The sequence below is a fragment of the Dipodomys merriami genome, unplaced genomic scaffold (assembly GCF_024711535.1).
Source record: "Dipodomys merriami isolate MVZ:Mamm:240054 unplaced genomic scaffold, mDipMer1.0.p SCAF_37, whole genome shotgun sequence".
NCBI classification, from domain to species: domain Eukaryota; kingdom Metazoa; phylum Chordata; class Mammalia; order Rodentia; family Heteromyidae; genus Dipodomys; species Dipodomys merriami.
The window spans coordinates 13,944,964-13,960,512 of NW_027205270.1; the positions used below are offsets into that span (position 1 = coordinate 13,944,964).

A 15,549-nucleotide genomic window follows, 5' to 3' on the forward strand; every position below is an offset into this window, starting at 1 on the left:
TTTAATTTTTTGAGAAAGGGACTCAGTATGTGTAGTCTAGGCTGGCATATCCAGAAAATCTCTCAAATCCTGGCATTATAGATGTTCACTAACACATTTTTTGCTATTTTAATTCTTTGACAATACCTCTGATTTATCCATCTAGCCAGCTACTGCTTTCCTAACCTGTTCTTCTCTGGCCCTTGATTTTCCAAACACCTGCTTCTCTTTCAAAAAAAGAAAAAAGCAGGGTGCTAGGAGAGAAAAAGGGAAGGGGTGACATTGTCCAAAAAGAAATGTACTCTTTACCTGACTTATATAACTGTAACCACTCTGTACATTGCCTTTATTTATAACAATTAAAATTTTGGTTTAGAAAAAGAAAAAAAGAGGCCTGGGGAAAAGGATTGGAAAGGCAAAGAATAGGAAGTATAAGAATGATTAGAAGGATGACATTGTCCAAAAATATATGTACTTATTACTGACTTGTGTAATTATAACCCGTCTGTACATCACCTTTATAACAATGAAATATTAAAATTTTTAAATGAGGAAAGAATAAAAAGGTAATGTCTTTCTGATTTTTTTATGGTTGCTAGAATTTGAATTCAGGGCCTCATGCTTATTACTAGCAAGTGTGTCACCACTTGATCCATGCCACCTGTCTTTTTTGCTTAGGTTATTTTTCAGATAGGATTTTGCCTGGGCCTTAGTGGTTCATTCCCATGTAACTAAAGAGTTTTCTTTTTCCTTTATATATCACACTTTTCCCTCCTCTCCCTTCATCTATTTATTTTCTCTTTTGCTTAGTTACTTTATCTGTAGTTTAATGTTTTTGTCTGGGATCAGACTCAAGCCACAATCCTATTCCTTCCACATACCTGGGATCACAGGTATGCAACCCAAAAATTAAAATAGGAAGCAAAAGCAGATGGTGTTGGACATTAAAAAGAAAAATACTGGGCTGGGAAAGTGGCTCAGCGGTAGAGTACTTGCCTTGCATGCATGAGGCCCTGGGTTCTATTTCCTCAGCACCACATAAGCAAAAAGAAAAAAAAGCTGGAAAGTGGCTCTGTGGCTCAAGTGGTAGAGCACTTGCCTTGAGCTGAAGAGCTGAGGGACTTGCCCAGGCCCAGAGTTCAGGCCCTACAACCGGACCCCACCTCCCCTCCCCAAAATATTTACTTTATGTACCTTGTTGATGTCAGCAGTTTTTTTTTTTTTTAAGTCAAACTTGATGTTGCAACTTGTCTGCATTTATACTCTTAAGGTCCATATTACTCACATTAGAAAAGAATCCCTTTGACTTTGAGGTTAGAGACTTGTTATGAGTTGACTAAGATGTAGGCACATCACCAAGTTGATGAGACTTATTTCATGCATGTCCAGCCCTTTGAGAGAAGGGGTTGATCCAGTAGGCGTTCAGCTGTGTGAATTCCCAATTCCAGAGAACTTGTTCACTGTGAATAACTTAAAGAATTTTGCTCCTGTAGTTTATGGAGTTACTCAGATTTTACATTTAAACCTATTCCTGCTAGATTCCAGTGGTCTTTGGTGAACTGGGTGGGTGGGAATATCTAACTAAAGGACAAATTGAAGAATATGATAGCAACATATCTAAATAGTTAAAAGCTTCCTTATCACTTTTGTAAAACTTGATTTGAGTAGCCTGGTCTATTTTATCATTCACTTAGTAGCATTGTTGTGGCCCCAGTTCAAGATGAATTATTCCAGCGGCTTGTGTAATTGAGGCCTAAGTCACTACATTTAGTGATATAGGTGGTTAGTCACTGAATACTCCTTTGCCTTTACTCTATCTACAACTCTTCTCATGGGGAAATACAGTGTGTGTGTGTGTGTGTGTGTGTGTGTGTGTGTGTGTGTGTGTGTGTGTGTGTGTGTGTGTGTGTGTGTGTGTGTGTGTGTGTGTGTGTGTGTGTGTGTGTGTGTGTGTGTGTGTGTGTGTGTGTGTGTGTGTGATTTTATCTTCCTGATAAACTGTGAGCACTTTGGGCAAATACCATTATTTGCCATTTTTAATCTCAAAGCAAGTAGCATGGTCTTTCAGCCAATGGAAGTTTAAAAGTAAAACATTAAAGAAGAATCTTTGATCAGTCACGAATAGACCAGTTTAATAGGAAAAGAGGGGCCGATATAGGCAATCTAGCCACAAATCTCCTTTCCAACATACCTACTTCCAAGTGTGGCCCTTTTCAAAGCCAGGTTGTACCACATGATTACATGACATTCTTATCTTGCCAACAAACCTTACATGGATAAGTGATTGTCTTCTAACAATATTTTTTCTTCTTATTCTCTGCCCTGGCTTAAAGTCTCTTGAGGAGTTAGGCTTACTTTCTTTAGGAGTCTCAGCTGAGCTGTTGTTATCAAAGCCTTCCACAAGATGGCAGACTGAAACCCTTTCTAGTTACTCAGTTTCAGAGTTTTAAACACACCTTGAGTACCCTTGATTATTGTTAAAATATCCTTCTGCTTTTTCTTTAGGTGGGCAGTCTCAAACCGAGAAATGCTCATTGCCCAGAACAGCTCCTTGGAATTTAAGCTGCACCGACTGTATTTCATTAGCTTGTTAATGGGCGGAACCACAAATCAGCGAGAAGCATTGCAGTATGCTAAGAATTTTCAGCCATTTGCCCTAAATCATCAAAAAGGTGGGTCTAGAGTCAGAAGGACTTTTTTGTCCTTCAGGTTTGTTTGGTTTTTTACTTTTAAGACAAGGTGTCACTACATAGCCTAGGCTCAACATGAATTCATGGCCCTCCTGCCCTACCTTCTCCCATGCTGGAATTACAGACAGGTGCCATCATGACCAGCTTGAGTCCGTTTCTTACTTTGGGCCCTGTAGACAACACTGGACTGTTGACAGTGTAACTACATCTATTGTATGTATATGCTGATAAACTAAAAAAAAAACTTGAGATTTCAACTTCCCAATAAAGCTCTGATAGGCTCTAAATCAACAGTGAACATTAAAGACTTAAATGAAAAGTCAGAGCCAGAAAGTGACACCGCATGATTAAGGATTGACAGAACATAGTGTTTACTTTCTATTTGCCAGTTCCTGCTTCTCATTGAGCTGCTGTCCCTAAAAATGTCAGCATGGGAAGGCTGGCCGGTTAACCAGGTCTATGTGGTGGCCCGTCTTACATCATTGTTGCTTTATATCGTACTGTGTGTCAGAACAGAAAATTGAAAGTGTAATTCCAATTCCTTTTTCTCTTTTTCACTCCATGTTGTCTTTTTTTCTTTCATGTTTTATTAGTGTATATTGTATAGTGTATATTGTATGTAGTAAAGGGTTCATCATGATTACCATGCTATGTCTTTAGGGCAAAGAGATTCTAAAACAGCTTAAGGACCAGACTTTTTATGTTTTTTTTTTTTAAGTTAATTATTTTATTTTTTCTTGTATTTCTTTGCTGTTCTTTGCAAGTAAACTCTTTCGGGTGTGATTATAAACACCTCCAAGTTGCTGATGCCTTTTCTTTTAGACATTCAGGTATTAATGGGAAGCCTGGTATACCTGAGGCAGGGAATTGAGAACTCACCGTATGTTCACCTGCTTGACTCGAACCAGTGGGCAGACATCTGTGACATCTTCACGCGGGATGCCTGTGCTCTCCTGGGGCTTTCTGTGGAATCCCCTCTCAGCGTCAGGTATGCATGTGGGCCCTGTATTACTGAGACGCTGCTGCCGTGGTGACTCCTTTTAACTTGCTGCCTTGATAATGAAAGCCAATAGATTGCCTTTGTGAAGAAGAGTCCAGTTGATGCTTTAAGGGGTGCTGTAATTGGCAGTGATGCAGTTTTCAGGCAGCAGTTTCCACAGTGTGGTCTGTGCGTTTTAAGAAGTCCAGGAGCCCTTTTCACTGCTGACCTTTGCTCACATGGGGTAGAAACAAGAATGTGCTAAATGTCTGAGCCTGTACTAAATTGAAGTAGTGAAAACAGGGCCCCTTGTATTCCTGGATACTCACTACAAGCTTGCTAGTTGTACTTCAGTCTGCTCTTCATGACAGATTAAAGATTATGAGTTGAGGGCTGGGAATGTGGCTTAGTGGTAGAGTGCTTGTCACTAGACAAGCATGAAGCCTCAGCACTACATAAACGGAAAAAGCCGGAAGTGGTGCTGCAGCTCAAGTGGCAGAGTGCTAGCCTTGAGCAAAAGAGGCTCAGGGACAGTGCCCTAAGTCTGGACATTGAGTAAATGTTTTTTGGGTTTTTTTTTTTAATTCTATGGATTAGAGCAGGAAATTTGTATAGAGCACTTTCATACCTTAGCATGATGATTGTCTTGGGAAAAGAAACATTTGGATATTATTTGTTATGAGCCAGTACTACGTTTCCCCCCCCCCCCCCAAAGAATTAGTAACAAACTATAATTGTTTGTTGATGGTGGTAGAGTTTTTTAATGATACTTGGATTTGGATTCTCAGCCTCTTGCTTGTCAGACACACACTGTGCCTCTGAGCCACACTCCTGCCTTTTTTTATTCTGGTTATTTTGAGATTGGGTCTCACTTTCTTCCTAGGCCTGCACCTGGGTAATGATTCTCCTATTTTATACTTCCCACAGCTAGGATTACAGCATATACCAAGTCTAGCTTCTTCTCATGAATACTCCCCTCGCCCCAGGCTGACCTCATAATCTTTATCTCAACCTTCTGAGTATCTAGGAATGTCACATCTAGGAAAGCAACTGTCAGTCTCTTTTGCCACAGTGATAAAGTTAAATATTTTAGGCTAACATTCAAAAGCTATACCTTTGGTTGTCAGCTTGTCATCTTCCTAGTACATAAAGTACTATTTTTAATAAGAATGGTGATGGCATGGATGAAGTTGATTTTTTAATATTACATGATGGAGTGAAACATTTGGAAGGTCTTAATTAAATATGGTATTATAAAATCATGCATGGATAGAAGAATCATTCATTGTATAAGACAGACCATAGGACATAGCAGGGTACAAAAATTCAGTTTTGTTTGTTTTTTTTAAAGCACCATAGGTTTAACTATATGTGTGGAACATAGACGTGAATAAGGTGGTCTGCATTTTTCAGGGCCACCACACTAATGAAAGACAATCAGCTGTAATTGAGATAAGCCCTCATAGCAAGTGAAAGTGACAGGATTGGCAGAGAGGAAAGGTGGAGGCTGAGGCTGATGTAGCTGCAAGAAAAGCCTCTGTCTATCCAGAGTAGCTCTGGAGCTATGGGTTTCCCCAGTTGGGCAACGGACTACATTTGTGTGGAGAGTTGCTGGAAGTGACCCTAGTCATGTGGCTCGCTTTAGGGCTAAACAGGACTCAGCTGATTCCAAATTCGAGCAATAGGCCTTCTGCCCAGGCAGGGAGCAATCCAGATCTCGGAGGAACTGTACAAGAGCAAATTTTACAGGCCAAGACTGTCAAATAAGCCAGCATCAGCCTGCAGGCTACACTTTGGATGCCACTGGTCCACTCCATAAATGCCTTGAAGCATGCTGTATAGGAGAAAGAAACTAAGCACACTGGTTCAGGACAACCAGCACAATAGCTTTCAGATATCCTTTACACTGTCATTGAGGATGTAAAATATTTCTTCTTACAGTTTGGATTTCAAATATTACTGAATGGCTTACACTTACATATGTGTGTGTGTGTGTATATATATATGTGTATGTATGTATGTTTACGTATGCATTATAGTATGTCAATACATCATCTGTGAAGGGAGAGATCAGGACAGGGTATGTGTTTTATGTGTTGTTGAGTGATCAACTCAGAGAACATTTGAATGTTGAAACACCATTTTTGGTGTTTTAATTTGTATTTTTGCTTCAGACATCATTTGAATTGACAAGTTTCATACTTTTTCCTTTTAGTGATAGATCCTCCTCTCAATGCTGATGCCAAAAGCTGCTGCTGTTTGTAATGGATAGAACTGGTTATATTTACAGTTACTGGGGAATTAATTCTCTCTATCAGAAAATGACGGTTTTAGCTAGGTGCTGGTGGCTCACACCTGTAATCTTAGCTATTCAGGAGGCTGCGATCTGAGGATTGTGGTTTGAAGCCAGCCCAGGCAAAAAGTCCCTGTGAGACTCTTATCTCCAATTAACCACTCAAAAACTGGAAGTGATGCTGTGGCTGAAGTTGGTATAGCACAAAGAGCTTCAGGGACAGCACCCAGGCTGACCAAGAAAAAGAAAAAGGAAATGACCATTTTAGGTTGTAAATTTTTTAACAATTTGCCCTTTGTCTTTTAAACATCATTTTTCCCATGTTGGTTAGATTTAATGTTAGGTCACGTTTTTAAATAGGGGCCATGTTTCAGTAATTATGGGAAATACACCTATTCACAGGTGTGGGGGATAGGGGAGACATGGTCAGGACCTGCAAACACAGTCTAACGCTTTCTCTTCTCTCCCAGTTTTTCAGCAGGTTGTGTGGCACTGCCAGCTTTAATTAACATCAAAGCTGTGATTGAACAGAGGCAGTGCACTGGAGTTTGGAACCAGAAAGATGAATTACCTGTAAGTTCCTCTGACTTGTCTTTTCTGTTATATGTGTCTTGGGTGTTTCAGGAATTTAAAATGTAGCTAGCTGGGTGCCGGTGGCTCACGCCTATAATCCTAGCTACTCAGGAGGCTGAGATCTGAGGATCATGGTTCAAAGCCAGCATGGGCAGGAAAGTCCGTGAGACTCTTTTTTTCTCCAATTAACCACCAGAAAATTGGAAATGGCACTGTGGCTCAAGTGGTAGAGTGCTTACCTTGATCTAAAGCGCTCAGGACAATGCCCAGGCCCAGAGTTTAAGACCCAGGACCACCACCACCAACAACAAAAAAGAATTTAAAAAGTCCATCCTGCCTTTTAACCAGGAAACAGGGTTATAGCCATTGAACAGGAGTTTCATTATATATACATAGACATGATTTTTGGGTTTTTTTTTTTTTTTTTGGAGGGGGGGCTCCGGTCATGGGGCCTGAACTCTGGGCCTGGGCGCTGTCCCTCAGCTCTTCAGCTCAAGGCTAGAGGTCTACCATTTGAGCCACAGCGGCTTTTTTCTTTTTGCTTATGTGGTGCTGAGGAATGGAACCCAGGGCCTCATGCATGTAAGGCAAGCGCTCTACCACTGAGCCACCTTCCCAGCCCCCATAGACATGATTTTTAACAATAAGACAGAGTGTAGCTCAGTGATTAAGTGCTTTGCCTAGCATGTGTGAGGTTTTGGGTTCAATCCTCACACCACTAAAATAAGAAAAATAGGAGGAATCAATTTTGGAGACATTTGAGGAGTGGTCTCAAAATTTTGTAGTGAAGTTTACTTTTGTTTGTCTCTAAAAAGAGGACCACCCTTCTCTGTGGGGCAACCGAACCTTGAGCTGACAGGGACCTTGTGGCTGCTGTGGTGCCGTTACGATGTACAGTGCAAAGGTGTTTGTATGTATTTCTCTCTGCCAGTAGGCACTAAAACCTTAACTTGGAATTGTCATTCTTGTCACAGCTGTGCCAACAGATTCTCTAACACTCAAATCTGCATTTGGCTCTTTGTTCCATTTCTGCCCCCTCTGCACACAGGTTTATCTGGAGTTACCTTGTTCTTCCAGCTGGTAAGCCTATCAGTTGGTTGCCCCAGCTTCTTCTTAAAGATCTTGTGCTTAAAGGCACAGGTGTCAGCTCAAGTTCTGCTTGTGGTCAGGACACAAGCAACACCCTGTTTTCATTGTTGCTAATTTGAGCAAGTGAAAAGAACTTGAGCCTTCAGTCACTTCCTGAGACAAGTAAGTGCCTGGCATCTGGCAGACCCCACTTAAGCTTTAAGCATCTATTGACACTTATATACTAGGACAGAGCAGATTGAAACCTGAATCAACTGAAGTCTTATGGGGAGGGGGCAGGGAAGGTTGTAAAGCAACTAGAAATTGGGATCAGGCCAACCTTTGTTTGCACTGTTATACTTTGTCAGTTTTCTTGAAAGAGTATTAGTAATGGACTTTGATGCTGATAGCTGTTGTTGATTTAGAATAAAGGAAAACTGATGTATGTGAGGGCTCTGTTATCTTCCACATAGTCTGCTAGATGATCTTTAATATGACTTGTTTCATTTGTGGCAAAAAGAAACTATTGACCCTCTGTACAGTATTTTCACAATAAAAAAATAAAAAGAAACTATTGATACAAGTGCCATAGGCTTTGATGCCACAGATTGCCACAGGGCCTGTTGAAACTTGGCTTAATAATGCCCTGTTTCAGGTGGTTTCCCTGGAGCATTATACACAAAACATGAGAACCTCAGATCTGAAACTGACTTTGAAGGATTTACTGAGCAGAATTTTATCACCTGGCTACGTGTGCTGCCATTTTATCACCTAGCTATCAGTGAGGATGCCTGGTAGCTTTGCTTCTAGATGTAGGATGAATTTTTGAGAGGGTTTAGGCTGGGGATGTGACTTGGTGGTAGAGTGCTTACCTAACATGCATCAGTCAGTGGGAGTGACCCTGTACAAAGGGCAGAAGCGCTTACATTTTAGAGCATTTCCTTGACTTTGATCTGACTCTCACACATTGGAATTTGGAATTTCTTTTATTTTTTTTCTTTTGTTTTTTTTGGTTGGTTGTGGGGCTTGTACTCTGGGCTTGGGCACTGTCCCTGTGCTCTTCAGCTCAAGGCAAGCGCTCTATCGCTTGAGCCACAGCGCCACTTCAGGTTTTCAAGTGGTTTATTGGAGATAAGAGTCTTGCAGGCAGGATTCCTCACGGGCTGGCTGTGAACCGTGATCCTCAGATCTCAATCTCCTGAGTAGCTAGGATTACAGGTGTGAGCCACCGGTGCTCTGCTAGAATTTGGAATCTTGTTGATGACTGGTTTAACTCAACTTGGTGTTCTAAGACTCACCATCTTTGAGAAAAGTGCTTTGGATAATTCCATTCAGATGCATAGATCTGATCAACTTTCCTGTCACAGTGCATGTTAATCTGTGGTTGATTTTTGGAATATAACTAGCCTTTTTACTTTTTTTGAACAGATTGAAGTGGACCTTGGCAAAAAGTGCTGGTATCACTCTATATTTGCCTGTCCCATTCTTCGTCAGCAAACAACAGATAACAATCCACCCATGAAATTGGTTTGTGGTCATATTATATCAAGAGATGCCCTGAATAAAATGTTCAATGGTAGCAAGTAAGTGTCTGACTTCTTAAGATACTGGTGAATATATCTTTTGGAATTTGGTGGGAACATCAGGTAATGAAGAAAATCAAATGTAGCTAGATTTAGAAATAGGTTTCTTAAGTATATATTGACAAAAGTTGGGGGTATCTAATTGTTAGCCCATTTAATCTGTTATTTGTTTGATTAGATTTGAAAGAACAATCAGTGGTTTTGGGAACTGCTGTTTTCTGGTACTCTGTTATCTGGGCCTACTTTGCTTTCTTTATTTACTGATTTCTCTTAGAGATCTTTTTTTTTTTTGGGGGGGGGGGGTGGTGGTCCGGTTGTGGGGCCTGAACTCTGGGCCTGGGCGCTGTCCCTCAGCTCTTCAGCTCAAGGCTAGCACTCTACCACTTGAGCCACAGCGCCACTTCTGGCTTTTTTTCTTTTTGCTTATGTGGTGCTGAGGAATAGAACCCAGGGCCTCATGCATGCAAGGCAAGCGCTCTACCACTGAACCACATTCCCAGCCTGAGATCTTACTGCTAAAAGAGCCCTGTTCTGTTTCTCTTCAAGCTACAGAGTATTCTTCCAGGTAGAAACAGGATTATTTAGTCAGTTTCCTATTTAAGTTGATAACTATCAGTAGTGCTAAAGTGAGTTACCTTATCTATAGCTGATGTATAAATTCCTACCAGTACAATTGCAAATCCAAGGGATATATGTTTGTGATTCTTTTAAGCTCAACTTAAAAAAAAGTCCCAGAAACCATTTCTAGCTCAGACAGCTAGAAAATTTTTCACTTCATTTCCACTCCATAATGATAAGTTGCTGTTTTCCCCTCCTAGACCCTGCAGCTGCCCTGGCAGTGCAGAGCAATTGTGATTAGAAGCCATCTAGGTAGGTTGTTGGTCTTAGCTTAGACTTGCTGGTTTCCTATGGCACTATAGGGGAGACTGTAGTAAATCCTTCAGACAAAATTCAGACACATATACTGTTGGTGTGTGCATACACTGGGATATGTTTAATTGTTAATAATACTCTGCAACCCAATGAAAATGGAATGCTGGGTACTGACCCATTTCCTTGACTCTGTCTTTTTTGTCTTGTCTCTAGGTTAAAATGTCCATATTGTCCAATGGAACAAAGTCCAGGAGATGCCAAACAGATATTTTTCTGAAGAAGTGAATTTGGTTTGCAATTTGTAAGTGAAACTGAATTGTTGGGTGCATTTGAGAAGAGAACGTTCCATTGATTGCAGCTAACCAAGGACTCCCGTGTTCATATAAGCTAATGCTCCAGAAACTTTGCCAGCATGCTAGTGTACACACTGATGGGAGTGCTCCAAACGAGTGCTACCATAGGGCTTTATTATCTGCTTGGTCTTCATTTTTGATCAAGTAAATACACCAGCAGTTGTCATTCAATGCAGGTTTTTGTACTTAATTATAAGGTGATTTTTTTACTTCTTAGGAGCAGAAACAGGAATTGACCTCCCCGCCATGTGTTGAATATTCCTTCTGCTTTTCCTTTTCTCCTTTTTTAATAATTGTAAGCCTGAGAGTGTTTGTGACAAAGCTTTCTTTCTTGATATGTGTGTGTGTGTGTATATATATGTGTGTGTGTGCATATATACACACATATATATACACATTTATACACACATATGTGATAAAATTAAATGAAAATTCTTCAGAGAAAGTTTGACAAGTTGAATTGTGGTTCGAAAACTAATTTTCTTTTTTTTTGTTGTTTTTGGTTAAGGAAGAAAGCTGTGATAGATTCCAAATTTGCTTTTTGATGTTTTCCTCTGCTCCAGCACTTGCCTCAAAATCAGCACACCTGCATTTGAGCTCTGCTTGTAGCCCCAGTGGGCTGCCTGTTTAAAATCCCATCATGAATTTAGCAGGCTGGTGTGACAAGTCTTCCACTAGAACAGAGTGGAAGAAGTATTGTGGGTTTTTTTTTCCCTTTTATTGCCAAGAGGTGCTTGTTTTTAAAGTGTGTTCAATAAATGAAATTCTGAAGTTAGAAGTGTTCTTAAGTTAATATATATGCTCTCTTGGTCTTGGTAGCCTCTCCTTTGAAATCTGTCTTCAGGACTTGGCTATGTGTTGCACCTGTATATCACTACAGACACAGTGTTGTGCATGTATGTGTGTAGATACTGTGCACCAGCATCAAACATTGTGCATCTGGAAGGGAAGTAGCATGTTCCAGTCCTACAATGCGGTTACCAGACCCATCACTTTTAAGTCCTTCAAGTTAGACGCTAACAATTTTTCTGTAGTGCAGAATATGTTCACTGCTGTTTTTGTGTTTGATTTGTGTACTGGTCAATGACTCTCCTGCAAAGTGTATCATCTCATTGACTGTGAAGCTGTATATTATTCAAATGGCTACAGATAACGATCTTTTCTCTTGTGAGGTATCTTCATTTAATGCACTGTCCAGAAAGAGCCATGTGTAAGAATCTTTTTCTGTATGAGAAACTACATGGAAAAGACTTCTGCGGACATAACTCTGACTTAAACTCATGAAGTTATTTCATCATGAGAAGATTGTTATATGGAAATCACCAAATACTTTCCAGCTTTTTTTTTCCATCTGACATGGAACTGAACCATGAACATAGGAATACTCTGATGAATGAAAAAAAATCAAAAAGCAAGGAGACTTTGACATTTTAAACTACAAGTGGACTTAGATCAAGGGAAGGGGGAAAATGACAGATTTGGTGCTAAGCTCATGGGAAATTGGCAGCATTCACAGTAGCACATCAGCCTGGTTGGTTTATTCTGAATTATTCGCCTGGGAGAGCTGGGATTTGCTTGTGGAAAAAAAGAGACTGCAGAAACCCTGCATGTCACCCCTGTGTTACCTTATGGTTCCTGCTGATTCCAGTGTGCTGTGAAGCTAGCTAGGAATCACAGTTGGTGCCACTTCGAGTACTTGCTTCGTCCAAACTCATTCTGACCCACACTGATGTTTGTGTCACTGTTGGGACTTTATATAAAAAAGTCCCCCTCTACTAAAGAAGTGAAGGAAGATCTCAGACCAAGTTGTTGGAGTATAGGAAAAAAGTTGAGCGTTCCAGGCAGTACTCAGTCTAGGGTGTAGGCACGATTTTATATATATATATAGTCTTTTCTTTGAATTAAATTATTGAGTGTCAGTTTTTTAAAACTTTTTCTCCCCAGGCCAAATTTAGCTTTATACATAGTTACATAGTTTATTCTCTCCTTTCCACCTCAAACATCTACATGACGTCATTGAAGTTTCATACAAGGTTTGAGCAAAACAGATAAGCTGTAGAGCTGGTAGTCAGTTTTTTTTTTTGTAGCAAACCCTTTTGCACAGTTGGCTAAAGCCACTTTGAAGGACAAAGCCTCTGCTTTATCCCTCTCCTGATGTTAGGAATCTTATCAACAGTTTCCTAGGCAGCTCATGAAACTTTAAGGATGACCATGCTTTATTTAACAAGCATTTGACTTTACAGGTTTTTTTTTTGGTCCTGTAGTCTCACTGGGCAGGAAAAGGGCCAAAAGATATTGACACTCTTGGTCAGACAATTTATCATTATGTCTGTGATCTTCTTTAAGTGCATGGACTTAAAATCTATAGGAGACTAAATGTACAGGAGGAGTGGATTTGAAGAGGCCAGACCTTAACCAAAGATGCCAGAGTACAACATTACGTCCTTTCTATTCTAGAAAACCCCTTCACAGTGGTGTTAGGACCATATCATCACTGATGCTGCATGCACATTGGCATGCAGGGTAATGCTATTGGTTTCTTCCTGTCTCTCCCAGCAAGAGGCAATGAGAAAGCCAAGTTAGACTAATAACGTAACGTACATTGGAAACTTTCAGAATGGTGTCTTAAGCTCCTTTAAGAGCCATTTCCATTACCATTTGTGAACAAAGGCCATGGGATTATACTAAACCAATAAATTTTTATTAGCAAATCTCTAGATCTCAACTTGGCCAACACATCTGTATTTTCTAGCACTCTTCATAGTGGCTAAGGTTGCTTTTTTTTAATCTATTTTTTTCCTCCTTTGCATTGTCATTGCAAATGATGTTTCTGTTTTACTGATGATTATATGATACTTCTAATACATAAATGAACGGGTATTGGTGCCTCTTTATTTTAAAGAATTTGAAGAGCCACCTCATTTATAGGGTGTGTGTTTTGTGAGTGTGTGAGCATTTAATTGAAAATAAAGTTACGAATTACATCTTTGTTTCAATTTTTCTGTAGCAGCTAAAGTGCACGGAGACACTAAAACCCACACCAAATCACGTGGGGATGAGGATCCTTTTTTTCTTTTTTTCTGTCCAGGTGGTCCCACAGGTTATGCAGTTCATATTCAGTATTCTCCATGTTCTAAGTGACTTCCACCTCAATGGTGTCAGTCTTTGAGAAAAGAAAAGAACTCTTGGTTTAGCCATACAAGAGGAGTTACTGGTAGACTTAATATTTACCCTCTGGCTTTCCAGCACAACCTTTGATAAAGATGACTGACAGCCAGGCTGATCAGTCTGTTTAGTCATCAGACTCGGGTTATCTTCAGGGAAGGTACGGAGGCATGGTTTGGTTCATTTTATCACTCAGATGTAGAAAGTGAAGACAAACCAAATAGCTTTCATCACTTAACTCTATGTACATGATCTGTGGTAACACTAGAGTGCACACAAGTACATAGTAAGGAACACTTAAAAGGCTTGTTATTTCATAAGCCTGTGGTAGGTTTTATGTGGTTCAGCAGTGTTTACCATAAACAGGTACAGGCTTCATGAACTTTTTATATTAAATTATAATTGACTATATACCAAAAATAGAATGACATGTATTTTAATAGCAGACGAAGCAGTTAGTTTGAGGGTGAATTTTCTACTGTTGATTTTACTTTAAAAAAAAGCAAGAGAAACAAAAGTTTTTGTTTTTTAAGACTACAGTTTTAAACTGTAGTGAGCACATGCTTCATTTACTTCTAAAGAGGCGAAAGCAGCTGGAACTGGCTTGCAGTACATGCTTTGTTTCTTGGTGTGAATGAGGCTATGCACGTGTTTTAGCAGTCACTTAACCTCCTCTAGCCAGGCAAATCTGGGGTTCACTAGGATTTAGTGCCTGATCTTTTCTTTGGGGAAAGGGTGAGAGTGAATGTATGAGGGAGGGAGGGAAGCAGGAAAAGAAAATGGAAGTGTGAATGAGTGTGCATGTGTTTAGGAATTCACCCTCACCCCACTTGTGTCTAGCAGAGACAGGTGACTAATGTGTTCGCTCATGACTGCAGTATGCATGTATTTTTCTTTCCTCCGTGTTTTCTAGACCTACACTAAAAGGATTCATCAAATCATCTTGTTCAGATGGCTCAGGATTGTATGTCTTTTGCTTACCCTGTGCTCTTGGGTCCTATAATATTTCTATAATTATGTAATAAGAATAGTGTTGCACTGTATTCTATCGTATAGAGCTATATGTATGGAAAATTTTGATCAGTTTTTTTAAGAGATGTATCCTGTTCGCAAAGGCACAATAAAGTTGCATCTTCTAGACTATAGGCAATAAAGTTAACAATAAACCTTATTTAACACAAACCATGCTCATCTTCTCTGCTCATTTGATTTTGGAAAAGAAAGTCTAGTATATTCCAAGTAGTTTCAGGGATTTCATTTAACTTTAAAAATTCTGATATATTTAATTTATAAATTTCGGACTGATATAATAGAATTTTGGAAAACTAAGAAATGCTTTGTTAATGTGTGTATTCCTATGTAAAACACATGGCTCCTATGTATATTTTTTAAAAATTAAAGAAATGCACATCTAAAAAGTGTCTTGTGGAACCAATTTGTATAAATGAGCTAGGTTACAGAGGTATGAAGGAGGGAATGTGAAGGCACCAATTGTGAAAAGAAAAAGTCACTGTTTGCATTTGCTGGGGTCTTTGTGCATGGCAAGAATTTAAGAAAATCTTGAGATGGAGGTATGGTAGAGTACTTACCTAGTGTGAGACCCTGAGTTCAAACTCCAGTACTACAAAAAGAAAATTGGTGTCACCATCTCCCCCTGTTCTGTGCTACTCGTGATGTGAGAAGTAGGTGATCGGGTACTCTTGGAGTTTGAAATGAAGAGATAACGTCTGTTTCTGGATCCCATCCTCCTGCCCATCCCATGCTCTGTCCAGAATGGTAATGATTCTATGCCTGGCACAACAGCTCAAAACAGATTGCTGGGGAAAGAGGCATTCACCTCAACATTGCCAGGTGGAACAGAGACTGAATAGTCTTACCTTCAGTGAGGAGATTAAGTGGTAGAAACAGAGTTTATTTGTGTTCCTTTTATAAGAGCAGGTAAAACAGCTACTGAAGAAAACCATGCCCCCAGTCAACTTGGATGCCAAGCAGT

General features: G+C 39.9%; 1 protein-coding gene across 2 annotated transcripts in view; it reads left to right on the forward strand.

Annotated features, from left to right (window-relative positions):
- The window catches only part of LOC138804714 (E3 ubiquitin-protein ligase RMND5A), a 58,594-nt gene extending 43,620 nt beyond the window's left edge, over nucleotides 1-14,974 (forward strand). The window contains exons 5-10 of one of the 2 annotated variants that reach the window (XM_069989175.1): nucleotides 2,485-2,651; nucleotides 3,492-3,657; nucleotides 6,412-6,514; nucleotides 9,011-9,165; nucleotides 10,252-10,339; nucleotides 11,564-14,974. In XM_069989175.1, coding sequence (XP_069845276.1) covers nucleotides 2,485-2,651; nucleotides 3,492-3,657; nucleotides 6,412-6,514; nucleotides 9,011-9,165; nucleotides 10,252-10,315 — 655 coding nt within the window. In that variant the 3' untranslated portion in view covers nucleotides 10,316-10,339; nucleotides 11,564-14,974. Of the gene's footprint in view, nucleotides 1-2,484; nucleotides 2,652-3,491; nucleotides 3,658-6,411; nucleotides 6,515-9,010; nucleotides 9,166-10,251 lie in introns of both variants that reach the window. The other variant, XM_069989174.1, reaches the window with a different exon arrangement.
- The last annotated feature ends 575 nt before the right edge of the window (nucleotides 14,975-15,549 follow it).